The sequence below is a fragment of the Camellia sinensis genome, chromosome 4 (assembly GCF_055761805.1).
Source record: "Camellia sinensis isolate YWXY chromosome 4, ASM5576180v1, whole genome shotgun sequence".
In the NCBI taxonomy this organism is placed as follows: Eukaryota; Viridiplantae; Streptophyta; class Magnoliopsida; order Ericales; family Theaceae; genus Camellia; species Camellia sinensis.
In genome coordinates this window covers 197,410,153-197,421,470 of record NC_138964.1, presented here as the reverse complement: position 1 = coordinate 197,421,470, position 11,318 = coordinate 197,410,153, and the positions used below count along the sequence as shown (strand labels likewise).

The 11,318-nt window shown below is 38.5% G+C and overlaps 1 protein-coding gene across 1 annotated transcript in view; it reads right to left on the bottom strand.

The window, feature by feature from the left end:
- Positions 1-1,385: 1,385 nt before the first annotated feature.
- The window catches only part of LOC114310206 (uncharacterized), a 32,442-nt gene continuing 22,509 nt past the window's right edge, over positions 1,386-11,318 (bottom strand). Inside the window, exons 2-3 of the mRNA XM_082867287.1 lie at positions 2,290-2,660; positions 1,386-2,186 (exon numbers count right to left, since the gene is read on the bottom strand). Coding sequence (XP_082723413.1) covers positions 1,590-2,186; positions 2,290-2,660 — 968 coding nt within the window. The 3' untranslated portion in view covers positions 1,386-1,589. The remainder of the gene's footprint in view (positions 2,187-2,289; positions 2,661-11,318) is intronic.

Genomic DNA, 11,318 nt, shown 5'->3' with positions numbered 1-11,318 from the left:
AAAAAATCTGTTGGTGTATGTGTCTAGGGTTGCAACTTGTTTCACTTAATTAGTCTGTTGCCTTCTTAAATCTCTATCATATAATAAATTGAAAAATATGGAATTGAACCAAATCAAATTGTGTATATATCAAGTTGGTGGGTTGGTTTTGGTTTTTAATTAAAGTTAATATTAACCGTTAATTTATTATAACATTATATACAATATGATATATGTTAGAATTTATTTTGTAAATATGTGAACCACAGTGAGGAGGCCCAAACAAACCAACTCCAATGATCCTGATCAAGGCTGTCCAAGTAATTCTCATCTGCCATTACTCTTGGCCAAGTTAAACCCCAACTACTGTCGCAATTTGTATGGTGGAAGGGTGGCCCTAGTAGAGGTGGATTGGAAATCATTGTGCTGAAGTGGTGGTGGGCGGCTGTGCAAGAGTTGGTGGTGGAGGCAATAATACTTTTTTTTTGCTTTCGCTGAATGAGCAGAGCCAGCATTCTTCTTCGTATAGTGAAAATTTATTATGGCAAAATGTTAATGGTGCTAGGGAACTGAAGGTAGAAGGTCAAAAAACAAAATAGGCCTATAGAAAGTGTTGAACTCCTTCAATCAAACTTTTCTTCCTAGAAACCTTATACTTCTATCTTTTTCTGGAACGAATCAATGGAATGTTCACAACACGATGGAACCTCCTAAGGATGCCATTTAGGCCATGTTTGTTTGAGCGGACTGGATTAGGTTGGATTAGTATTCCAATGACTAATAATCCTAGGACTATGAATCCTTTGATTGTGTATCCTATCCTATGTTTGGATTGAGTTAGGATTATAAGGGGGGATTAATAAAATATTATCCAATCCAATGTTTGTTTAAGGGGATTTGAATGAATAGGACATGACAAGATATGAGACATCCAATATATTGACCATAATACCCATATTATAATTAATGTAAAATTTTGCACTAAAATGAGCTATAATTTTTAAAAAGCAAATTTTCATATTGTTGCTCCACATCCATTTCGATTCATTTGAACAAAATTTAACCCATTTTTTTTTAATAGAAAAAATAAAAAATAATTCAACTATAAAATTTATATATACCTTAAGGAGCCATTTTAAAAAATACACTGCTATTTTAATCATCTAATCATTCATTGCTTAAATTCAAAAAAGTATTTATTTGAACAAAATTTAACCCCCACTTATTTTTTAATAGAAAAAATCAAAAACCATTCAACTATAAAATTTATATATAAACAAACAATCATTAAAAAATATACCCTGTTATTTTAATCATCCAACCATTCATTGCCCAAATTCAAAAAGGCATTTATTTAAACAAAATTTAACTCTCTTTTTTTTCGAACAAAAAAATATAAAAAATCATTCAACTATGAAATTGTAGAAATATAAATCTACCATTCATCATTTCAAAATAACCATTCCAAGTAGCATATTGCAATATGAAGTAGCAAAATATGAGTAGTTCAACAAAAAAAAAAAAAGGCCAAAAGTCAAGTCCTTATTACATGCATTAGAGTAATAAAAAAAACTAAGTACGTAGAAGGACATAAAAGAGCCACGAGTCTATCATGGAGCACTCCTACGTAGCAACCTCATCACCCACCTTAGTTTGTCATCATGTGTCAAGCTGAAGAACATGTCAAGCTTTTGAGCACTTTGTGATATGATCTCACAAGCATCTAGTCTTTCATCAAGAGCAATTGGCAACTTAATGAGTTCATCATTCAAACTTGCCCGTTTAGATGCGAGATCATGTTCATAGCCCATTCTTCGACCAATGAAATCTAGCTTTTCATTGGTGGCAGAAAATACCTCACCCAACTTGTTAGCAATCATGGACAACCCTTCCACTACATCATCATTGCCTCTAGGCCTCTTCTTGTTGTCATTCTTTTTTGTAGAACTTTCAGGTGGTCGTTGACTTGATGAGCTGGAGCAATTTATTCCATCGCCGATATGACTACTAATACCCATATGTTCAAGAAATGTGCCATCATCTGCAAGATTGTTGAACAACAATTCTTCCTCAGCATTTATAGCATCAACTGCATCAACAGGCCCTTCAGCAAACTCCCCCGTAGCTCGATCCTTACCAAATATGTGGATCCATGAGTCGAAATACGGAAAACTTTTGTTTCGTAAGTTTTTCGCATCGCTCTCCCTCTACAATAACCAATTTCAATTAATATCTCCAACTTAAGATTAAAGAAAAATGAATTAAAAAATTAATAAATTATACAAAGTAACTTAAAAGAAAGTATTTTACCCGAACATATGCTTCCCAGACACTATCACTCTCAACATCAATTCTTTTTTCGGTGTCATTCCATCCAAAACCACTAGTACCAAGCATTCCTGCTACACAGTTGTAGTGCTTCTTCCATATCTTTATCTTTGATTCGATGTGGGGAGTGCCGCGAAGATTTGTCCCGGGTAGCATCTCCAACAATTTCTCCTCTAATTTCATAAGGTAGCTGGCCTTGAAGGCATTGTCCTGTTTCATTCCATTGTTGACAATGTGCATCAAGGCATTAATAAGACATTGCTCTTCTCGTGGGCTCCATAATCGCCATGGTTTTGATGGATCAACTTTCTCCTTTACTTTTTTACGAGAACTAGACACTTCACTATCCATGCCTAGCAAAGAAGAAAAAAGAAAAGTGTGCATGTTAGTCTCCATTATATAATTATCAACCTGTTAATGTGCCAAAACAAGTCAATACATAAATGGATTTCAATAATCAAAAAATTTCAAACCCATACATGCATGTAACAAATCCATGAGAAAAAAAAATATCGTCACTTAAAGAATATGCAATCACCAACAAAAACCATACAATTTTTGCAAAACATGGTTCAACATCCACAAGCTAATACAAGTTCCAATTACAAATCAAATGAAACTACATCATACTTGTAGCAAGTACTTTTACAAATATTGAAACTATCCTTGTCATGCCTTCCTACTAGCCAACCAATTGTTATATAGTTGCATTACAAGTGTATCCCGCCACCCAGTCCACTCATTAGATGTCTCAACGGTGTCAACAAAATCATCTCCCAATTGAGGTTGATCTTCTATGTCATTATTTAGCCTCTCTTCTATTGGGTCAACCGGCATCTCTCGACGAATAAGGTTGTGTAACAAACAACATGCTGTGATTATACGATTTTGAGTTCTAATGGGGTAGTATGATGCACAACGAAGTATTGCCCATCTTATTTTCAACAAACCAAAACACCTTTCTATGACATTTCGGGCTGATGCATGTTTCATATTAAAAAATTCTTGATAATTAGTTGGAGTGGCCCCTGCTCTCCAAACAGACAAATGGTAGCGTTGGCCCCGATAAGGTGCTAGGAATCCTTGTCCATTTGTATACCCGGCATCTACTAGGTAGTAGTACCCTGTATGAGATGTTATATGTTAGAATCTATTATTAAATAAAACTTAGTAATTCCATCAAGCAAAGTTAATTATTTATTAATTACCAGTTGGAATTCTTAACCCATTGGGTCGATTAATTGCATCCCTCAAAACCCTAGAGTCTGCAGCTGACCCTTCCCACCCCGGCAACACATATATGAAGTTCATGTCCTAAGAGCAAACTCCTAGAACATTGGTAGCAATCTCCCCCTTCCGCGTTCTATATCGTGCTTGGTAAACCACTGGTACACGAACTTTAATATAGGTTCCATCAAGTGCTCCAAGACAATTCTAGTACATAAAAGACATTGTAATAATTATGAGTTGTAAAAAAAAATGTGTAATGTATTTTATTAAATGTTTTACAAACTACATTTACCTGGAAGCAATTCCACCTTGGATCAGTGCATGCTTGTGTTATGGGATTTGGTGTCCTAAGTAAGCGGCCTTGAAGGCACAATATAACTTTTAGGACATCATTGAAATGTCGACTTACAGTCTCTCCGGACCTAAAGAAATTGAACTTAAGTTTTCGTACTTTCAGGTCATGTGCCAAGACATAGAGGAACAAGGCCATCTTTTCTTCTAAGGTAAAAATATATATATAAATAAAAAATTCCACGTCTTTGGCCCGTGCGAGGGCTATATCTGGTTTTAGCAAAATAAATCCTGATTCTGGTGAGCTTGATTCAATTGTGTTGGAAGATAGAGATATACCGAGGGGAATTCAACTGCTTGAAAAGTTGCAGGGAAGTGGCTCAATCGTGGAGGAGGTATTTTTAGCAGCAGCGGAGACTGTGAAGACAGCAATGCATAATTTGTTGATTAAAAAGCAATATTCTGTGGAAAAGCGAGAGTTCAGAAAGAGGGGCAGAAATGATAGAAAAACGAAACATTAACAAGATTTTGTCAACAGTTGCAGTTTTTATTCTTTCCCATTCTATGTGCAATTCTTAGAGCAACTCTGTATGTGTTGTTCTGTAGTTTTCTTTTGGTGTTTCGTAATCATAGTTATTGGATTTGTAGAAGGGAAAAAAATTGGGAAAATGATAAAAACATTCAAGAGTTGTTTGATGAAATTTATTGTTTTCCGTTACATAAAATATTAAATATATTTATCTTTATTTTTAGTGAAAAATGAAAAACAGAAAGTATGCTGGTACATGTGTATTTGATAAACTAAGATTTGGAGGTTTTTCTCATTTCTTTTTCCCCAGTGATGAAGTTGATTTAGATAAAGCAGCAATTTTGGTATTTGAATTTTAACTTCTTGTCAAAAGTGGTCAATCTAATACTGCACTCTTTCTTTTTTTAGCATTTCTTTATTTTTTAATCCTCCACCTTCATCATATTCTTCTCATTTATATAAGTTCATTTCTTCTAGTTTCTTTTTTCTTTTCAATTGGTGTATCTATTAGTCTAGTAGCATGCTGTTGGCCTTGGGATTTAAACCATGGCTTTTGCGAAGAGATAGATGAAATAAAGTTCTGTTTGATGGCACTCCTATTTTGAATGATTCTAGCACTATGAAATTTCAACTAATTTAGAATACAAACACACACACACACACACACACACATTATGAACCTGTTACTCTAATTTCCGAATACTTAATAAAATTGATTGCAGGCCAATGACAAGAGGTTTAATTCTTTCTTGATCAAACTTCCAAATGTACAGAAACATGCTACATTTCTTTTCTGTAAGTCCTAAATAAATGCATGCACATCATATATATAAGATTTCAGCTCATGAGAAGACAAGAAACCTCTGAACATTTTTAGAGAATGTCCTTTCTCTCATATCTGACCTGAAACTTTTCACTCTCACCATATCTGTAATAAGATATTTCAGGAAAATATCTTATTACATCATGAATTCACAAAAAAAGCTATTTTAATTCTTTAAAATTTGTTTGATACCTCTAAATGGGAGGAAGAGAAGACACATACAAATCGTTCTGCTGAATCGGAAAATGAGTAAATCGTATGATTCAGCGCGATTCAGAAAAGATTAGAAAACATATTCTGAAATCAAAATCCACTAGAGTAATTGGATTTTAAAAATTACAAATACAATTATACATCTTTCTATGTTTGTCTTTTCTTAGAGTTAACAAAAAAAAAATATATATATATATATGTATCAACCCAAAATCACCTAACTACCCTATTCTCCTTCCAGAAGATGAGAATTACAGGATTACATGTACAGATCGTAAATAGCTTTTAAAGAGTTCGTGAATTGAAGTGCAAACCATAACGAAGCAGGCAATTATTGATCAATCAAAAAAAAATTAAACAAGTCACAAAACACAAACCCAACTTGAAGAGACGAACCTGATTCAACACGACAATACGACGACTAAAAGAGAGTGCAATTGAGGAAGGGACGTAGCTACAAAGCAGGGATCGGAGCTTTTCATTTGCTGGAAAAACTTGGAGATGGTAGTATCGTATAATCGTATTGAAGATAAATTAATCTATTTATGAACACAATCAACAAATCTGCGATTTCAATGTGAGTGAAAAACTCATAACCCTAGATATGGATCTATGAAGATGAAGAGAGAGAAAGAGCAATCACTATAACAACACCAATGTAAAACAAAGATTCATAGCAAATCAAACCACGTAATAGCACCTTAATTCAAACCGAACATCAATGGAACAAAAAAAAAAGAATTACTCACTGAAATTTGTTGAGATCAGTGAATCAACAAATAGTGGATCCAAATCGATGAACAGTTGCCTTGTTGAGATCAACGAATCAACAAATGGTGGATCCAAATCGATGAACAGTTGCTCCAGATCTCCAAATCAGTGATTAGTGGCTCAAGCTCGGCGATGAACTTTGAAGACTCTCATCTCATCACAGCAATGTGGAAGAAGTGAAGGTTGTAGAATAAAATAATCAACAAATATGATATATAGTGAGGGTTAATTTGGTCATTTGATGAGTTAGTCCTGATTTTGGCTAATCTCCTAATTTATATCCCACACTTTTTTGTGGGATTGAATAGTCCATCAAATGGGGGACATCATATCCGAAAGGATTGTTAATCCGTATTTTAATTTTTTAACCAAACAACGGATTAATAATTTTCTTAGACTATTAGTCCAATCCTAAGCTCATGTCCATCCAAACAAACATGGCCTTAGTTCCTTAGAACATCAAGAGGGCGGGACAAAGACCTAAAGTTCATCAAGGTAACAAACATAACAAGCAGGACGGTGGTTTTTTTTTTTTTTTTTTTAAGCAGGCAATCATGGTAGGATGGTGATTGTGTGTATCAATTTCCAATCACACTGCCAAATAGGTACTTAGCTGGAGAACACTGGCAGAATAGATTAAGCCCGAACGACCTGTCAAAAAGAAAAGATTCCGGCGGTGGTTCGTCCACCCGGGGGCACTCCGACGATCAAGTCAGTTATCTCTCAAAGATAGCAAAAGTGCGTAACTCACTATTCAGAATACAAAAGCGTACCTTAGACCCATGAGGGTGCCTCTCTTTTATAGCCAACACTGACCTAATCCCAATAGAAGCCTGATTTCAATGGTTTTTGGATTACTGCTAATCTTGGACTCCCGGTAGGATTGGGATAAACTCTCTAAGAGTCTTATCTTTATCCAAACTGAAGTCCTCGCTTATTCTAGGACTCTTGTCCCTTATCCACTTATCTTGGATTCCGGTATCTTCACAAATAACCTCAGCCTATCTGAGATCTTCTCGGCGTCATGACCAGGACACGTGGCACCTCGGCTGGTACTTTGGTGCCACCTCGGCCACGTGTTGTCACTCAAAAATTATGTCCCCACAACTGCCCCCTAGGTTTTATTACCTCGGCATCCTGAGGTGATGGAACCTTTATCGTTTCTTCCATTTAGTATGTCGGCTAAGCTTGCCTTGTCCTCCATTACCGAGGTCACCATTCATCGGCTCAATACGACCAAGACTTAGTCTGTTTTCATCAATACTTCAGAACCAATAACCAAGTTTGTTCAAGTTTCCTAGCCGAGATCGCCCTCCTAGCCGAGGTCCTGTTCCATTAAATCAAGAACTCCAAGAGTTTTAACATGCGTATGAGCTATTACGCACAGTATTTCAATTGTTTCTGCCACGCGTCTTTCCCCCACTGAGCCGTGCCTGACACGCGCCATTAAGTCGCATTGCTCGTGCATGCGCCGTCTGACAAGCATGTCGTCCTAGGCACCATAATTGTTTTTTTGTTGCCATTCCGCATTTCAACAAAATTACTTCCCTCTCTCTCCGTCTTTTCACTTTTGTATCTTCGTTCTCATTCAAACTTTCTCTCTCAATCCTTTATTGCTGCTTTCGCGAAGCTTTCTGCAACCAGTTTCACTCTCCCCCTTCAGCGAGGCTTTCATTGCACTTCTTTGCTTATTGCCACCGTCTGACACCGGCGTATTTCACACCGGCCATTTTCTTCCTAGTAAGCCACTACTTCTCTTATTTCAATTTTTTGTTTTACTCCAAAGAACTCCACTGTTGTATCCACTGCCTTTGTGTACTTGTTCATGTCTCTGATCATTAATTTGTATCTTGAATTCCACCATGTATTGAGCATGTTTGTTTCATGATTCCGTTTCTGCCCAATCCATTCTTGAGTATACACACACTGCTTATACATTTGTTGATTTTTGCCACTGTGCTCTTGATAGCTCATCATCATTCTTGATTCTGAATCACCGTTCTTGTTTTTGTTTTCTGTGCCTTTTTTCTAGATTCTTGCATTTAGTCCTTGTTTACATAGACTTAGGTTTGGGATTTGTTGTAGAACCCACGAATTTTAGGAAAAACTGAAACAAACTTCACTTAGATCCTCAAAATTTCTTGACCCCATCATTCTTCTAGGTTTCACCGAGGTCCCTCCAACCTCTACAAAACACACCCTTCTGAAATCCAAAACGTTCCCCTAAGCCGACATCATGGGTATGTGGAGGCATATGGTAGACACCCCAACTAAATTAGAATACTTTAGGTAGGAGTTTTCTATCCCGGCTGACGTTCATCTTAGGTTAGCGGGAGAGGATGATTCCATTATGCCCACAGTTGACTCCATACCCTTCCCAGTTGTAGCTTTCATAGAGTGTGGACTTAGGTTTCCACTTGACATCCTTTTCCGAGAAATCCTCCATTACTACAAATTGAACCCAATACAGCTCGCCATAAACTCTTACCGAGTTATCAACGACAAAATAGCCTTAGCCAAAAAAGAGAACGCTAGGGTAACTTTAGCCGGCATCTAATACTGCTACACCATGTGTGGCCTCAAGTTAGAAAAAGGCTACATCTACTACCTCAAACTGAGGTCCACCGAATACAAACTTGTTGCCAACCTCCCAGACTCCAACAAGGGAGCCGAGAATGATTACTTCATTGCCTCGGGCAATTGGGAGTTCACTCCAGAGGAGGACCTTCACCTCTATCCTCTTAGCCAAACAGTATTCGTAGAGGGTAATGGTAAGAGCCAAGTGTTACATTTTTTCCAAGTTTTTAATACTTTGTTCTTTCTATATGTTCTAACGTTTGTTTTTTGTGCAGCTCTTCCACAACCACCAAATGACTTTCGTAAGTCCTTTTTCCCCAGCAAGGACTTGAAGAAGCTGTTGGATTTGCCAGTTCAGAGGCGGAGAGCTCCTTTGTTACTCAACTACATCCCGACTTACAAGTTGGTTCTTCCTGACACCCCGAAGAAGAAGAGCAAGTCTCCTCCTTCCGCCATAACTCCACCAGCAACTTTATCCCCTCGGCCAGATCAGGGATCAACTTCTGATCTAGTTGAGTAGCCATCAAACTCGGCTCCATATCTGATCCCTCCATATCAACGTAAATGCCGACGCCGAACTGAAATTACTGTCAAGATGGGTCGCAAGAAAGTAGTTGCAGACGATCTTCTAGCCGACATCCCTGATACTATCAACGTTCAACCATCACAATCCCAGCCTCAACCAAAGCCAAAGTCCAAAAGACTGAAGAAGGCCCAGCCTAAGGCAACGGTGACTCAGATTGACACTGAGGATCCTTTGCCCATTTTAAAATTGGCTGAGAGCGAGAAGACCCCCTCCGCTGCTGAGAAGAGGCCTGCCGAGGCCGAACCATCCCAATCAACTCGGTCGAAGAGGCCAAGGTCTGAATCAGCAACAACCTCGGGCTCTATGAAATCTAATGTCCCCTGGGCTCCCCGCATTACAATTAAGGACAAACCGGTCAGAGTTGGCGACAGCGCGACTAACCTCGAAGTCGGCATTGCCCTCTCTACGGCTTTGCTCCTTCCCAACGATCTCAACCGTAACACCGAAATGAGCGAATACGAAAATTTCGCTCTAAAGCTGTAGCATTCCGTACAAGTAAGCCCCTAATACTTGGTACTTTACTTTCTTTATTTCTCATACTTAGAAAATGTTACTGACTTTTGTCCTGTCCATTTCTTCTAGGCGATCCAGCACGTCCACTCCTTCGTAATGCAAGCCTTTGCCATCAACAAGGAGTTAGCAAATAAAACCAAGGAGGCTACAAGCTTGCAGAAGGCCCTTAACAAGGCTGAGGGCAAACTGAAGGGCTTGACAGATCAGGCCGAGGCAGCCAAGAAGGCTTAGGACAATGCCGAGGGAAAGGCTGACGCTGCAGAGGCCATTGCCAAGGTCTTTGCAGTTGAAAAGAAAAAGGCCGAAGCAAAGATGGTTGAGGCTCAAAAAGAGCTTCAAGATGCCCTGGCCAAAAAAGAGGCCAAGATCAAGGCCATCGATGAAAAGGTGTACGCTGGGGGGGCGGCCGACATCAAGGAGGACTAGAAAAAACAAGTGAAGCAGGCATGCAACAAGGTTTTCACCCTTGGTTGGATGGCTGCCCTCAAAAAGCTAGATGTCCCCGAGGACTCCCCCCTCAAGAATGCTAGCGACCTCCCCCTACCATTCCCCCCAACTTTGAGCCAATCTGAAGACGATTCTGAATCCGAGGAGAAAGCTTTGGTCAGGAAGAAGAAGGAAGCTGCTGGGGCCAAGTCCCCTACTCTGAATAAGCAACTCGTGGACTTGTCTCAGGATGAGGAGAGTGAGGTCGCCAAGGATGCCACTCCTGAAAGGACAACATCGGACGCGCCTATCACTGACAAGAGTGTCGACCAGACTCTTAAAGAGATCGACGCCAAGCTCGCGGCTGAGAAGGCCGCCGAGAAGAATTCCCAAATGTCCTCTGAGCTCCAAACCCAACCAGCTAATGATGTCGAATAGTCTAGTTTATTTACTTCTTGTACTTTTTCATACTTTTGAAACAATGTAAGCTTTATTTCGGCCGACGTGCTACTTTTGTAATCTGAACAATTTACTCTTTAATGTCAGGCCGACGTGTATTTTTTCCTTATCTAAATGCATTCTCTAATTTCTTTTTTCAATGCGATTGAATATTTGTCTTCCTTTTGCTGTCTTGTATGTTACTTTACTTAGAATCATTTACATGTCTTCAACGTACACCTTAACTGTGTAATCTTCTCGGTGTGAAATACTTCGGCTATACCCACTAACAATTTGCCTCGGTTTTGACCTAACACTTGAAAATATTTCTCATAATTTCAACGAGTGTTAAACCAACCTCTTCTAACATGACCTCGACTTAACTTCAACTTGTAAATTTTTCTTAAAATTTCAACAAGTGTTAAACCAACTCCTACGCATCATTCTCTAGCCCTCTGCCCCCTAATGTGAACTTAAGTTCCACTTAGGTTCTCATTAAGTATGTGACTTTGACCTTGTCGCCAAGGTTAGATTCAAAACAAGATTGGCCGAGGTTGTCGACCTCGGCCTTTTTGTTAATCTGACTGACATGCACTTAACTTTAATCTGTGTCT